The 16,445-nt window shown below is 34.0% G+C and overlaps 2 protein-coding genes across 6 annotated transcripts in view; one reads left to right on the top strand and one right to left on the bottom strand.

Moving 5' to 3' along the window:
- LOC122036454 (exocyst complex component 5-like) overlaps window positions 1-10,007 on the top strand; it is a 43,980-nt gene extending 33,973 nt beyond the window's left edge. For 2 of the 5 annotated variants that reach the window (XR_006127391.1, XR_006127389.1), the window contains 2 exons: window positions 5,601-5,659; window positions 9,212-9,293. Coding sequence is in view for 1 of the 5 variants with exons in the window: in XM_042595766.1 (XP_042451700.1) it covers window positions 5,601-5,659; window positions 9,212-9,310; window positions 9,387-9,473; window positions 9,590-9,665 (321 nt within the window). In the remaining 4 variants the exon portion in view is untranslated. Of the gene's footprint in view, window positions 1-5,600; window positions 5,660-7,111; window positions 7,207-9,211; window positions 9,311-9,386; window positions 9,474-9,589 lie in introns of those variants that run through there. The other 3 variants (XR_006127390.1, XR_006127388.1, XM_042595766.1) reach the window with 3 other exon arrangements.
- Window positions 10,008-11,459: 1,452 nt separating this feature from the next.
- Window positions 11,460-13,269, bottom strand: LOC122036461 (casein kinase 1-like protein HD16; the record flags this gene model as incomplete). The annotated part of the gene is made up of 5 exons (XM_042595777.1): window positions 11,460-11,798; window positions 12,021-12,209; window positions 12,433-12,590; window positions 12,762-12,852; window positions 12,919-13,269. Coding segments are annotated over 5 exons (849 nt in total), but the record flags the coding sequence as incomplete, so codon positions are not given.
- Window positions 13,270-16,445: the final 3,176 nt, after the last annotated feature.

Genomic DNA, 16,445 nt, shown 5'->3' with positions numbered 1-16,445 from the left:
GGCACCTTCTGATCTTCTTCCTCTTCTTCCTCTTCTCCAAGCCGCCATCCACCAAGGAGGATAAGCAAGAGCTGCCGGCCCATGGCAAGGAAGGGGTGTCGGCCCTAAGGAAGGAGAGATGAGGGGGGCGCTGACCCTTAGGAAGGTGGAGGAGGCTTGTGGGAATTATGTGCCGCCGACCCTAGCAAGGGAAGAGGGGCGCCGACCACAAGGAGGGAAGAGGATTGTGGAAAATTAGGTTTTAGGGGGCACCACCTACTCCTTTTATAACCTTTGCCGTCGGTTACAAAGAAAGAAAAATAACAAAATGCAGTTTAGAAAAAATCTCCCTTTCTATAACCTTACTGCCGGCCCTAGGAGGATGGAGAAAACCAAACCAAAATCAAGTTAAACCAAACCAAGTTATGGATGGGTGGATGCGAGACTTTATATAGAGGCTACAACAGGGACCTAGAGGAGGAATTGGTTTAGGCCTCCTGATGGGCTTGGAGTTAAATAAACACCCATTGAATTAAATAAACCCTAATTAATTTATTTAATTCAAACAACTCCTCACTTAAATGGAGTAATTCGAATAGACTTTTATAAACCCTAATTAAATTATCCCAAGAATTTATATTAAAAATATATTTAAAATTAAAATCTTTTTATAAATTTTATTAATTTATTTATATTCTAATAATTTTATATTTTAAATTTAAAAATTCTAATAAATATTATTAATTCATTTAAATAGATAATTTTATATTTAAAATTAAAAAAATATATAATAAATTTTATTAATTCATATAAATTAGGTTTATATTCATAATTTTATATTTAAAATTTTAAAAATTCTAATATATATTATTAATTAATTTATATTCTAATAATTTTATATTTAAAATTAAAAAATTCTAATAAATTTTATTAATTCATATAAATCAGATTTATATTTTGATAATTTATTTTATTGTTGTATATTTTTTTATTTATTGATTTCAGTGGGCTTAAGTCTTAATCATGTCAATACAACAATTTCATCAACTCGAAAGCATATTGCATGGAGTTATGCAACATGTTCGGATCCTAAAAATCTAAATATTTTATATATAATTATATCTTAATTATTTTATATATAATTTTTTCTTAAATTTGTTAATGATTCTAAAGTTCCTAAATTTATTCTTAAATCAATTTTCAGGTTATGACCCGAAACCGGGATTCTTAGAAGAAAGTCAAATGACATCGGATGAGAGTTTGAGATGTTGATTGATCCTAAGGACCGCAACAAAATTAAATGCAAGTTGTGTGAAAAAATGATGTGGGGGAGTGTATAGGATCAAGGAGCACATAGGAAATATACCTGAAAATGTATCTAGTTGTCGAAAAGCATCTCAAGAAAATAAAAATAAGTGCAAACAAACTATTTTAGAATGGAGGAACAGAAAAAAGAATAAAATATTGGAAGAACAAAGTTGTACTGCAGAGGTGACTATTTTTCTAGATGAAGAAGGTCTTGAAATTGAAGGGATAAATGAAATTAAAAAACTTCTTCCACTTGCCCCTATGGATAGATATGCATCGACAATTGCTCCTGAAATATAGGTTCAAGTGGGAGTAAAGTGTTTCGTAAAAAAATATAAAGGAGACTCTTTTCAAAGAAAGAACTCGACAAGTTCAACAATATATTAAGAGATGAGTTTATAAAAATGGAATCTTATTCAATGTTGTTGATAATGATAGCTTCAAACAACTAATGGAGGCAATAGGTCAATTTAGACCCGGATTCAAGCCTCCAACTCAATATCAACTTAGGGAGCTACTATTGAAAGCTGAAGTTGAAAGAATAAAGCAGCTGCTGAAGAAACATGAAGAAGAATGGGCAAAGAATGGGTGCTCAATTATGATGCATAGAATGATAGAAAAAGAAGCATCTTAAATTTGTGTGTTAATTGCAAGGAGGGTACTATATTTTTAGAGTCTAAGGAGTTTTAAGACGAGACACATACAGCTAAACTTATTTTTGAGTATATGACAAGTGTGTTGAACAAGTAGAAGCTCAGAATATTATTTTGATTGTAACAGACAATGCCACAAACAATATGACTACAGCTAAATTGATAAGAGAAAAGCGACCTGGGATCTTTTGGAGTCCATGTGCAACTCACACGGTTAATCTCATGTTTGAAAGTATTGGCAAGCTTCCACGATATAAAAGGTTATTGAGCAAGTCAAGTCTTTTACTATTTTCATTTATGCTCACCATAAGAATTTGTCATTGATGAGAAGTTTCACGAAGAAGAGAGATATAGTCCGGCTAGGAGTTACCAAGTTTGCATTAAATTTCCTCACATTGCAAAGTTTGATTGAAAAAAAAAAAATCTAGTTTAAGGGTCATGTTTACAAATGATATGTAGGAGAAATATAAATGGTCAAAAACAAACAAAGGGAAATTGGCTTACTCTACTGTGATGAGCATGAGTTTTTGGAATGGGTTCACTTTATTTGAAAATATTTGCTCCTTTGGTAAGAGTTCTTCGATTGGTAGATTGGTAGATGGAGATAGAAATTCATTCATGGGGTTTCTATATAGGGAGCTTCTTTAAGCTAAGAAAGATATCAAGGTGGCCCTGAACAACATGGAGTTGAATTCTAAGTCACAAATGAAGGATAGACTTGATATATTATTGCATACCACTGCCTTTTTTTGAATCCCTATTTTTACTATAAAAATAGTTCTATTGCTCTTTGAGAAGGTCACAATGGGGATTTTTGAATACATAAAAATTTTGTATGCCAATGAGTTAGAGCTACAAGATACAATTATTAATAAGAAATTTACAAAATACAAAGATAAGACTGGATTATTTGGAAAAGCATTGGCAGCAAAAGCATGTGAAAAAAATAATGATACATGTGATCTATGTGCATGGTGGAGTACATACGACGCTCACACACCCAACTTACTAAGAGTCCATTGAGAATATTTTCATTAACTACAAGTTCATCTGGGCATGAAAGAAATTGGAGTGCATTTGAAGGAGTAAACTTTATACTTATAAGTCATTAATTAAAGTAAAGTATTAATTTTTAAAGTTTATATTCATGTTACTAATTATAATATCTACTTTATTTTTTTTTTCTTTTAAGATTCATACAAAGAAAAGAAATAGGTTGGATGTTAACCGATTGAACAACTTAATATTTGTCTAATTTAATGTTAGATTATTGAACAAACAAAAAAGAGAAAAAGAAAGGAATGTCGATGTCCTTGCAAAAGATGCTTCAAATGCACAATGTTGGATTGTGGATAGTGGGGAAGATGATGAAGTTGAATTAGGTTCCGGGATCACATGACAAATGGTTGATGGAGCAAATGGAGCTGATGAAAATCTACATCCCGAAGAAGCTCTAAAGTGAAAGAACTTAATGAAGATGATTTTGCATCTGAAGAAGAAGAGAATCACAATGATAATATTGAGTTTGTGTCCAATGAAGAACAAATTGTTGAAAATTATGGAGAAGAAGTAGAATAGATATGTGATATTTTTATTGGTTGTGTAAATTTGAACTCATTTTAAATTTGTTGTTATTGTTTTGAAGTTATAGTATGTGATTTATTATGTAATTTATATTGATACCGTGGAATCCCTCTAGCGGTGCCTAGTCCCTACCTAGGCGGCCTAGGAGATGATCTAGCGTCCGACTAACGCCTTTGAATTTTAGAACATTGGAAGGACCCCATATGCCACTATGAATTAAATGAAAGGGAGTAGAACTTCTTCTATTGCTAATAGGAAAGGGTAAATGGGAATATTTTGTCAATTCGCAAACATCACACTGAATTCAGAAACATCCAATTCTTGAAAAAAATAGGAAACGTGACCTTTAAAATTCTAAAAGAGGGATGCCCAATACGTTTGTGATACAACTAAATGTTATCTTTATTGGAAGAACCGTGAAAGGACAAAGGCAAATTATTTTTCTTTGTGGATTCAAGGTAGTAAAGGCCACTATATTCTCCTAATCTAGGAAAACACAATAAGGGGGAAATTAGCATGACACTGAATTTCAGTAGTTATTTTTGAACGAAAACAAGGTTGGTAGACAGGTTTGGTACATGGAGGACGTTTTTAAGGATAAGGCTAGGGGTAAGGTGAACATTTCCAAAACTGACAATAGTAACTAAAGATCCATTGACTACTATAATTTTTCTGTTACTAGAGCTAGGGTTTTAAGTGTGGAAAATTTGAGAATTGGGAGTCATGTGGTCCGTGATACCGGAATCTATTATCCATGAGTTATCAAAAAAAATATGTTTGAGGTACAAAAATAGAGCGAGGGGATACCTGAGAGAATCAAAGAGTACACGCCAATTTATCAAGAAAATCCAACAATCCTCGAAGTTTCTCAGTTTTTACAATATTGAATCTTTCTTGAGAGAGTCAAAAAAACACACGCCAGACGGTTTATCAAGAAAATCCAACAATCTTCCTTGAAAATAGAACCATGCTTTCTTAAGTTTAGATTCGACAAGATCTTCACTAGATGATATTGGTTTTTCTTAAGTTTGAAAGAACCATGCTTTCCACTTTCCTTACTAATCACAATCAAAGCAGGAACAAACACAAAAGCCACGATTCATTGAAAGTGGAAGATGCAAGAACTTTAAGGAATCAGCTTTGCATTTGTATTAAGAAAAGACATTTCTCTGTGATGATTTTTTTATTAGTTTTATTTATGAAAAGAGGTGTTCTTGAGTGAATAAAGAGCGAAGAAATGGGAGATAACTGCATATGAGGAAAGCATAGGTCAATCTTTGTAGTTTTAGTGTCCACTGCCCAATATACTTTGGATTGCTGGATGAGATTATATTGAGCTGAACGAGGAGAGTTTCAAGTTATCCACCCAAAACCCTGACCTACTTGACTAAACTGAACTGGTTCGCACTGGTTTAACATTGGTTCAGCCATAACTCCCCCAAATTGAGCCCTATTTGAACCTAAAGCAAACCCAAAATAGTCTCCACCTAATATAATTCTCAATTGGTCAATCTAACACAAAATTGAACCCAAATTGGATCCAAATTTAATTAAATCAGCCTCAAAACAGATTGGTTCAGCCTTAAACAATCTCACTCCGTGTTAATAATCCCCAATTAACTCTTGTAATCACTATTAGCTTGTAATTAACCCTTGATTTATAACATAATAACATGTAAGTTATATATGTCTACATTTTGAGATAATTAAGTGATCTCTTCCCAAGTTGGTCTGGATAATTTGCTTTCCTTATTATTCATGTATTTTAGGTACAATGTTTTGATCATTATTACTAGTCCTGCCAATTTCATATTCTATTTGTATCACCTGAATTAGGCTCTTTATAACCCATGGAGTTTTCTTTGTTTTATTTTGTGTCACTGCATTTTGGCATACACATGTAAAAATATCAACGTACCACACGTTTTGCCTTTTATTGTTCTTTACATATTGTTGGAATGGTACATCCTGTTCTTATAATAACAACACGAGATTTGTAACCATGCTTTTCGGAACTTGACAAGTTGCCTTAGAAGTAGCAGATGTTAATTATTAGATGGTGCCTTGTCATTTCAGGGAAATCGCCTACACAAGGGCCTAGTTAACCATTGGCAGAAATTCACTTTTAGTCCAAGGTAATTCTGACTACATTATCCACAGGGACCTCTTATCTTTATTCAAGTTACTTTTCAGCACATGCAAGTTCTAATTATTATTTTTAGAACAAGTATAGAGTAAATAAATAAAGTCATCCTTTTTTGAAATATTAAGAAAGGGAGGCTTGGCGCAATGGTAAAGTTACTGTCATATGATCTTGTGGCCACGAATCACAGAATACCCTCTTGCAATGCAAGGTAAGGCTGCATATAATACACTTAATATGGTCCGACCCTTCTCCGAGACCCCACATTGGCGAATGCTTCGTGCACCAGGCTATTGTTTTTCTTCTGAAATATAATATTAATGCCCCTAAGATAATCTTCTAATTTTTACCAAACATTTCAAATATGAGGATAAGGAAATTCTCTTTCTTGAGGTATCTTATATGTTATCCTCTTAATGTTGCATTATTTCCCAGTTAACATTATCCTGTTAAAACTATCGGCACGTAGCAACTTGTATGCATATTATATCAGAGACTTTACATCATAGCTGACATGTGATCTCTTAATAAGGCAATGTTGTTAAAAGTACAGGTAGACACTGAAACTCAGTAGTATTTTTTTTTTGTCTTTTTAGCCCTTTTAGTCAATTTAAGGCTAAAAATCAGACGATCCAGCTTTATGTTCAACATCTTCCAATAGTTTTTTTAGAAACCACTTAATTTGTTGCCTTCTTATTTTGTTCCAGAACAGTGATCAGTAAACCTATTTATAGTCTTCTAAATCAGACTACTTAATTTGTCCCATGACAGTGGTCAGTAAACCCTACATTTTGTAGTCTATATTAATTCTACCACTGGAAAGAAGCAAGTATTTTTATTCATAAGTTGGAGCTCGAGGTATTTATATATTTTACGATATTGTGTTCATTCTACTTACATTGAAGATTTTAATCTTGCATGTTCATATTGCCAGCACAACATTGTTCTATCAGGTTTTTTCTTTGATCCCCATTCGAGTTCTTTGACGTATTTATATTGCATGCCTGATCCTAGTTCATGAGTTTTCATGCAACTCTGGTCATGTATGCTAGAACTTAGTAGTTACATTTAATGCACATCTGGTTTTAGTCTGTATCAGATGTGTTTCCAGGATTTAGTTTCACCTCCAAACAAATTGCATTATGTGATTCTGTTTGTCTGCTGTCTAATGTACCTGAAACTATTGGGTTTCATATTTTAGACTATTCCCTTTCATACTTCCTAGGCTCTCTATGCAATTTATTGCACTTCTATTAGTCGACAAATTTTTGACTTGTGATCTTCTGGAATATCATTGCCTGTCTTTTTTAAGAGTCAGAAGGTATTATTAACAAGGATTCAAATCTCATTCCATATTGGATGGCATTGTTGAAACACATTTATTTCGCTGGGTAATTCAAATTGAAACCAGTCATCACAGTGGAACATGCATATTCCTCTGCAGTTGTCTGATACTGGCCATGCACTGAGTGTGGAATGTGGTATAAGTTTTTTTTTGGCTTATATCAAGAGAGCTGTATTTCTTTGGTAGCTGAGAAGGTTAGCTACTTCCTCCTTTCTTTCCTCTTATTCTTCTTATTCCTTCTCTTCCTCTTCTTTTCATGATCCTTAATTGCTTTATTTGCCATTATTCCAAATTGGATCAGTCTCATGTTTGATAGTTGCAAATGTATGTGTTTGTCACCCTGATAATCTGAGCCCCGCCCTTCATCATTTGTTGATGTTGTTTAATTCTTCATGCTTGCTCCCAGTTTGAAGTACCTTATTTTCTATATCTTTGAAATATATATATATATATTTATATTTTAGATAGTATAAAATCAAATAAACTTGTCCCATGAATTTTTATTCAACTCTCTTAATTTGGATGTCAAGAATAAAAATGAAATAGTTTATAATGAACACATAAGAAAAAACTATGCACATTTCTAAATGTTTTAATCTTAATATAACTTCAAATATGAAATGTAGGTTGTTTCTTTGGCCTAATTATTGATTAGAGGATTTAGCTTGTATGAATCGCTTAACTCCTGCCACTAGTGGTCCAAGTATTGTAAATCATTCCAAATAAATACCTTGAAATTTCAGTATTTCCTTTCTTATGTTAACTTAAGCTACCAATGCCTCCACGTTTACATTAAACAATATTATAAGCATGACCATTCTTTGTTTTTAAGACTTCTAATCTTTACCACTTAGGATTCATTAGAATTGATATCCTGTTATTATACTTTTGTCTGGTCTATATCATTTGCTTGCAACTTCTCAATGAAAAATTGCCTTGCACCTTAACTTTTACTAAGTCAAAAACAATTGAAAAGTTACTTTTTCCTATGTGCTGATGTTGTGTGGACAAAGGTTGAAGGTACTGTCAGATAGGTATGCAGGGTTGTGTCAGTAGTGCAAATTAAATAATGTAAACTTTTAAAGTGAATAATCCGATCTACTTTTTTAGTTATAACTTTTGAAAGAAAAAGATCACATGCCTTTGCTTTTACTACTTTGTTAAAAGTTTCAAATGTCATTTATTTGCTGTGCCTATAAGGCTATAATGTCCATGTTTCAGTTTAAAAGATATAAACACTCAATCCTATTTGTAGTAGTTTTGTCCAAGTACAACACTTCCAACAATTTTTATTGTTCAATAACATTTTAGTTGCATTACTACTTACAACTACTTGATTGTTCTGTAAAATTTCAACTGGAAACCTGCTTTTATATTGTCTAAACATTAACCACTGTACTTCTTTACAAACTTAACTAAGATAAATGGTCGGGCATTCATCTATACCAATTTTCCTACTGATAATGCATGGTTTACACCAGTCCTCAGCATGTATCACATACTACATTTTTGCCAACTTATACATTGCTGCCACATTGCCTTAACTTTGTTTATACACCAATCTGAAGCCATCTAGCACTATGTATATCATTATAAATGAGTCATTGGTGAAATACCAGAAAATCTGAAATCTAGATATTATTCCTACTTGTTGAGGTTCATATCTCCATTTGATTTCACTCATGTGACTTTCACAGTGCTGCCGTATGGACGTTGGTCTTGTTTGTAAAGCACACTTAACCCTCATAGCCTTACGTATTTCTTTTCGTTTTTCAATTTTTTGTTGGGGTAGCTCCAGCATGTTTCTCATATGATGCTTTCCCTTGCTAATTCCTGTCATAATTCTAGCAGTTCAGACTAGGTAAGTGATGATATTTTCCCTAAGAAGTTGGCATATGTAACTATAAGAGAATACTAACAGTCAGATTTCTCAGTTCTAACAAATGCATTTTTCACAATGAATGGCATCTACTTATTTAGTTGTATATAAAGAGACTAGCAAAGGGGTGAGTGTGCACACTGACTGACCTAGGTGAAGGCTAACCATTATAAAAGCACCCAAACCTGACAAAATCGAGTGGACATTGAAGGACTTGGTCAGATCCAACCTGAGATTGTTGAAATATATATTACTGCTATTCATACTTTTTGGAGGGTTAGTATCTCCAATTGATTGCTTACTGTGAATGCATATTGCAGTGGTGGACTGCGGTTAAAACGTGACATTACTGAGTACGGGGAGTTTGTTCGCAGCTTCAATGCTCCTTCCATTGATGAAAAGTTTGAGCAGTTGAGCATGTAAGTTTGTGCCTGTTCATCCACTGTCCTTTCTATGTATGAACGACAAACTAAGATGATTTTTTTTTTTTTGCAGAGTGGCAAATGCCTTTATTGTGGCACCTGAAAGCCTTGCTTCCCTATTTGAGGGTACTCCTCCAAGCATCAGGAAAGATGCATTAAGGTGTTTTCTCAAAAAAATTCCTAACAAATTTCTAACAGAACCTAACCATGTTCATCAAGAACAACAATTACATGGCTAATCTTGCATTAACTCTTAATGATCTATTCAATTTGTAGGTTCATTCAACTACGCGAGGACTTCAAGACAGCTAAAATTTCATCTATGCTTCATAGCTTTACGTCAGATTCATAGTTTACGATGCTTTCAACTTTTCATGTTTATTTCAAGTTGCGATCATTTAGCAACGGCGGGCCTATTAGGTGGAGTGGCAGTTTGAATCATGGGAGGCTGAGCATTTACATGCAATTTTTTTATATGTACTAGAATAATATATTATTCATTACAATTTAAGTTTGTCCAGCATCTCAATTCACTAGATTATGTCACATCTTTTGGATTTGTAACTCAAACTGTGGTATCTGCAAATGCATTTTTACAAGAAAAATGCTCTTTTTTTGAAGTTTGGCATTGTTATTTCTTTCTTGTAGATTCTTATACTTCTTAATTTATAATATGCGTATTTTATGTAATAAATTTTAATTGTCTTTGATTCCATGCAAATTCTATTGTGTCCAATTAAGGCCATCATATTCTAAAAAGATATTGGACGTTAATTTATTTGAGATTAATAATAATGCATTTTAAAATTTATATAGCTAACACTCGTAAAAAGAGTACAGGTCAGAAGCTACTGATGGCTGAAGTGAGTCAAAGAAATTGTAGATAGTTTTTTTAAAAAGCAAAAAAGAATATTGTGATTGAAGAGACGTTAGAAAAAATAGAGAGATTATGAAAATGAGAGATTTTTTTTTATATATATACACGTTATCTAGATTTTACCATTCGATTAATTTAGAACAAACAATTCAGTTTTATATTTCGTTCATCAAGTAAGTTTAGGAAGTATGATAGTTCTGCGTGTGAAAAATGAGAGAGATGTTACTATATTTGGATGATGGACGAAGGAATCTTTTATGATAGTTTTAAAATCATTTTAGACAATTGACCAAAATGCTCATAATTTAAATTCTTTTAACTGTGCATAATGGCCATTTTGGTCAATTTCAAAATGGTTTACAAACAATTTATCAAAACGCCCTGATAATTGATTTTTTTTTTACTACAAAATGGTCATATTAGTCAATTTTAAAATGGGTCAGGCACTAGTATGTGTTGATTCATCCAAGCCTCTTTATGGTTCGGCCAAAGCACAACTCAACTATCTTTTGTAGGGTAAAGATGATAGGTCTTAATTGACCCAACCTATTTGCTATCTCATTGGTTAGGACTTAAGGAGAGAGTAGATCACCAATGTTTCTCATTGGTTAGGAGGAAGAACTCTCGTCTTGTTTTTTATTTATTCTTATTGAGTGATCGATCCAATGGAAGTTTCTCACGGTCACTAGACTAAATCAAAAAAAAACTCACAGCAGATAACTCATCAATCAAAATTTTAAGTCAACTATCTATTAAAGAAAATCATCCGTTAGTTTACGGATATTGAAACTAAATCCATAGATAATGAAAAAAAACATCCTATCGCTACACCGTTACTCTCAAGACAAGAAGAAGAGCTCTATCTGCACTAGCTAGTCACTTAGCCAAATTTGGTTGTGGAAAACACACTACCACAACCTCATCTAGGCCAATTCAAGTATAATTCATCAATGACTTGATCCGGAAAAATCACCACAAAACACAGGCCCCATCGCACACTGAACTCTGGAAAGTCCCTTACAAATTAAGTCTCCCACTTATCTTCCATCCAAGAAAGAAATTGGATATGCATGAAAAAAAAAATTACAATTATTGTAATCGATTTTTTTAGGTCAACGTAAATCTATGCAATTGAACATCAATTCATGCCTTTTTGTGATAGGAAAAGAAGAAAAATATAACAATTTGTTGCGCTATCAACAAGATTATGAACTCAGTTTTTTATTTTTTATTTTTTATTTTTGAAACCAAGAATTAATTCATATCAAGTTTTACTAATAAAACTAAAGTATAACATTGATTGATTCAAAACAGTGTAAACAATTCGTTGAATCCATGTCACCCAAAGTGCTTGGTGTATTTATCTTTCTAGGTGATGCCGCAACCAGTGTGCTTTGAGTGGATAGGGATACATTCATACAGATTCACAAACAGATGCGAATAAATACAAGACTAACTATGATTCAAACATTGATGAACTACACTACATCAAAATAGCCTACCGAACATCGATGTCAAACAAACAGTTAGGACTTTGGTTAATCCACATCACGACACGGTGCGCCCATAGCAAATTGAGGCAAGGTATAAATTCTTAGCCCATTTATCCTGTAAATCAAGAAAAGAATGGTGAGCAATGTTTGGCAATAATGAATGAGTTAGTTCAATCTAGCAAGAAGATGGTATGTATGCATCATAAAATGGATAAAAACTTTTGGTAGTACTTTTCTGTCTCTCTTAATTATGATTGATGGGGGGAAAAAGACTAACAATTGCAGCACAAGGCATCCCCCATTGGTGAGTTTGTATACACAGGGCAAAAACATGTACCTTAACATGGGCGCTTGGAAATGCAGATGTTCGAAGGGTCTCTTGGGTTTCATCAACAGGCTTTCGCCTAGGAACACTAAGCATAAGAGCAGACTGGTCCCAAGTGGCGGCCATTGAAGTAATGCGATACCCGTTGTCCCAACGTCTGTGAATACCCTCACTTGGATACAAAAAGTCCAATTCAACAACCTGAAAAGGCAATGCATCAAAATTTGAGGCTCTAATGTTAATACCATCAGAGTAAGCCACCTTGGTTATGAGTTTCTCTCTGGGATACTTTGGGTAAGAAGATGGACTAGTATAATAATACCCATTAAGTTTGAGTAACCCAGATATGCTCCGACTTAAACACGTAACTTCATCATTTGGTATATTATGTGTCAGCAATAATAGAAGGAAAGCTTCGACGGACCTGATCGCTAAAACCAGCATTGCGTGACATGACAATACCCCAACGAGATCCAGCTGTTGCCATTGATGTGACATGAAATCCTTCTTTCCACTTCTTGCTTATCCATTTGTACGGGAAGGATTCACTTACTTTGTAAGATTGCTGCGTGTATTGGGTACCTAAGGAATTGTCATATGTGCAGTTAGAGATCAATAATAAACAATACGAGAGCAACACCAAAGATGACTCAGAAATTATGAGGATTGACAACTTTAGAAAACTGGGCCTTTGTCTTCCATTTTAGAGAAATGAATAGTGTAAATATATATATACAAACAAAATAAACATACCCTTTGACATCACCACAAGTGAACTCCCATTGGTAGCTCCAGCAAGCGAGGTGATGTAGTAGTTTCTCTCCCATTGGTCCATGATCCATTCCTATAGTACATTATGGATTATGATGTCTCCATTGTCAACAAAATGTTATCATATAATATATCATACCTTATGAAGGAAGAATGGTGACAACTCATAGACTTGAGATGTGAATCCAGTTCCCGCATCCATAATAAGGGCCCACAAATTAGAGCATGATGCAACAGAACTAATAAGTAGACCATCCTCATTTCCTCTGTCTATATGTTGTGCCAAGCGAGCATCAGCTACATTATAGTGGTACCTAGTTATAAGATAAAACAAGAAGACCCTGCTAAAGTTAATCAAGCAGAAAAAAGAGAAACCAATATGATGTAAAAAGATAAAGCTGAGAGGAAGTGAAAACAAGAAACAAATATCTAAATACCCATATTTGGCATTCAAGTTATAACAGTATTCTTGTCCTAGTTTAGTACTTAATAATTAGCTGGCCCATTGAAAATCTGGATATAGCAGTGAATTGCCTATTCATTTGAACTTCTTAAAACATTGGTGGACTCTCTACATTTACAACGTCCATTTACACAAACATTAACTTACATGGTTTGGTGTTTTGGATTTTTCTTTTCCTCAAAAAAGACAAACCCAAAAAGAATTGGGTGTTTTATAATGATGTGTTTACTATCTACGAAATATCTCATCTTGCATTTCCTGATTCAACACACCAATATGTCCTTGCAATAAGAAATCGATCAACTGCACTTTCCTTTCCCAATGTCTATGGTTCAAAGACAACAAACGGCAACAGACAAAGTCTTCATTTGTCACCCAAAATAGTGAAAAACTATTAAAACCCACCTAATGCTGCATAAACATTTGTATTCTGTGTCCTCACAGTCAACACTGAATCCAAGAAAAAAGCTGAAGTCCTACTCTAAAAACACCTCAATGCTGCATAAACATTTGTATTCTGTGTCCTCACAGTCAACACAGGATCCAAGACAAAAGCTGAAGTCCTACACTAGAAACCAATTCCACATTTTAATCTTTACATCTCTGATAATTTCTATAAAACTTTAACTACCGTACCATTCTTTACTTTGAAAGGCACAAGAAGATAGAGGAAAGTTTTGTTCTTGAGTCTAATGTAATGTTGATTCACAACTCCGTGAACATAAAAGCCATTTGTTATTTGGAGGACAAAATACAAAAACTGCAATAAATCAATTAATTTGATCATTTAAATACAAGACCTTATCGTTAATGGTTATGCTTTCTTCTCCTATTAGTAGAAACATCAGAGAACATCCAAAGATAATTACTAAGGTTGTGTTTTCTTACATAATGAAAGAAGAAAAGAAAGAATGAGCAAAAGAGAGATAGAGATACATAGTGAAGAAAAAGAGGAGAAAAGATATTTTCTTGTGCTTCTTGAAGGGATGGAAACAAGGAGAAAAACAAAAAGTGGATCAAATTTGTGGGAAAGGTCATAGCAACAACAAAGGTAGACAAAACGGTCGTGTTGTGATGATACCATGACCAACTTTAAGGGAAACATAATGTGCTCCTCTCACTTATTTTCCCTAATCATAACTTTCCTTCTGACAAAATGTCCATCTTGTTTCTCAGCTTCCTTTTTCTTTCTCCCCTTTCTCCCTCCATGAGGAAATACAGCCTAAAGCTCAGAAGGCTACAAAAACAAATCCTGAATAAGTTTTCACTCATAATGCTGAAATAATAATGTTAACTGTAGTTCACTTCTTAAATTTGCTCTATCAACATCTGAGATATTAGGGGAAAAAATAATTCCATAATTATTATTAATTTGCTTGTATGTAAGTGACACGACAGAAGCAAGGTCATGTGATTGAGACAGTAAATTATGAGTCTTAACATGGTGCAAGGTAAATGTGTGTCCTAGCCAGCAATCTCATAGGCTTAATATATGATGCAATCAGCTGGTGATATCACAAGTTCAATCAGCATTCATGAAAGAATGAAGAAAGTATTTGGAGAACCGGAATTTTTATTAATTGAACGATTGGAAGAATGAGAGGGCTTCTTTTATTAGCTTAAATTAATTCAGTCTCTTAAGACAGTCTAAAATAGATTACATTTTGGTAGAAATATAAACAAAAATATATAAAGTTTAAACTGGAGTTCCATATACTAGGATATTTTATTGGACCAGTTTATTTTAAAAAATTTAAAACAAGTGAATTTCCTATATTCATGTGCTAGTTAGTTACATCATGCTTGGACAATAAAGTAAGTTGTTAGGACGTGAGAGATATTACAGAATGACAACATACTATGGTCTAACATCTAGAATTTTTTCCTTCAAAAGTCTGTTTTTAAATTGAATTTCATATTTCCAACCAATTTGACTGTTTTTCATTTTGAGCCCAATAATCGTACACTCTAGTTCCTATGCACTTAAAATTATGCATTTTATCTCAAATCCTACCAGAGAAAACCAACAATCTAAGTGAGAATAAAACACCTTGAAAGTTTCAGGAAAATTTTCAAATAGAAAATTTGGATTCTTGTACGAAAATGAACACTTTGTAATACAAGACACAAACAGATGTTAAGAAGGTAGAAGGATAAATTGGTCAATTTTTTCAAACAGCTTAAGCCTATGGATTAGTGATCATTTTAATCAACAGCATGGTAGCCATGTAGGAAATATAAAACCTGGCAATGTCACTGATCAATATGTATATTGCTAAGTCAATGTTGGCTTCAAGCCAATGCAGTACTGAGTAGGTTTAAAGTATCCTTCAATGTCAGTGTAAGAGTCACTGACTAGAACAAGATTGTGCCAGTGTTGTAGCCACATCTTCAAGTGTTGTAATCAAGAACGGATAGGAAGGGCAGCCTGGTGCACGAAGCTCCCGCCATGTGGGGTCCTGGGAAGGATCCATTGAACGCAGCTTTTTGCAAGAGGCTATTTCCAGGATTCGAACCCGTGACCTTTTTTGTCACAAAACAATAACTTTATCGTTGCGCCAAGGCTCCCCTTCAAGAACAAATAGGAAGGGGCAAAAGAGAAACAGTAGAGCCCTAGAGTATTGTGCTGTATGTTTTATAAAACCTAGAGTCATGGCTGTATGTCAAGTATTGTGCCAAACAAGAAGGAAAAGGAAAAGGAGGGGAAGGACCCGAGGGGAAGGATCCCTGTCGAGCCACAGAAACTTACAAGTTTTGAGCCCTAGAAGAAGAAAAGAAGAGATCGGGAGAGGTGAGGACAAGTGTTTGTGCTCTAGAAACCTACTAGTGTTAATGTGTTCTACCCCGACACTCATTTCTTGATTCTGCAAGCCATGTGTCACCACCTTGAATGCAGTAGCAAACTCATCATGTCACTACAGAATGTGAAGTAGCAGACTAATCTTACTGTGTTGCAAGGTGCTGCCGTCCTGTTTTGCTTCAATGCTGAAGCTTGTTTGAACATCAACAAGTTCTACCTCGATAAAGACACCAGAGCTATGCCTAGAAGGTGTCTTCTTTAACATGGAAGAAGACAACGAAGAGGAAGTGCCAAAGGGGTTTTGTGTCTCAATACTATTCAGCATATTGATTGGCCGGCAGACAATAAATTTCATCTGTGTTGATCAATATGTAAAACCTAAGTACTAAGAGTAATAGAAGTA

The sequence above is a fragment of the Zingiber officinale genome, unplaced genomic scaffold (assembly GCF_018446385.1).
Source record: "Zingiber officinale cultivar Zhangliang unplaced genomic scaffold, Zo_v1.1 ctg166, whole genome shotgun sequence".
Taxonomy (NCBI): domain Eukaryota; kingdom Viridiplantae; phylum Streptophyta; class Magnoliopsida; order Zingiberales; family Zingiberaceae; genus Zingiber; species Zingiber officinale.
Note: the sequence above shows the minus strand (reverse complement) of the source record. Positions and strands in the feature narration are given on the sequence as shown.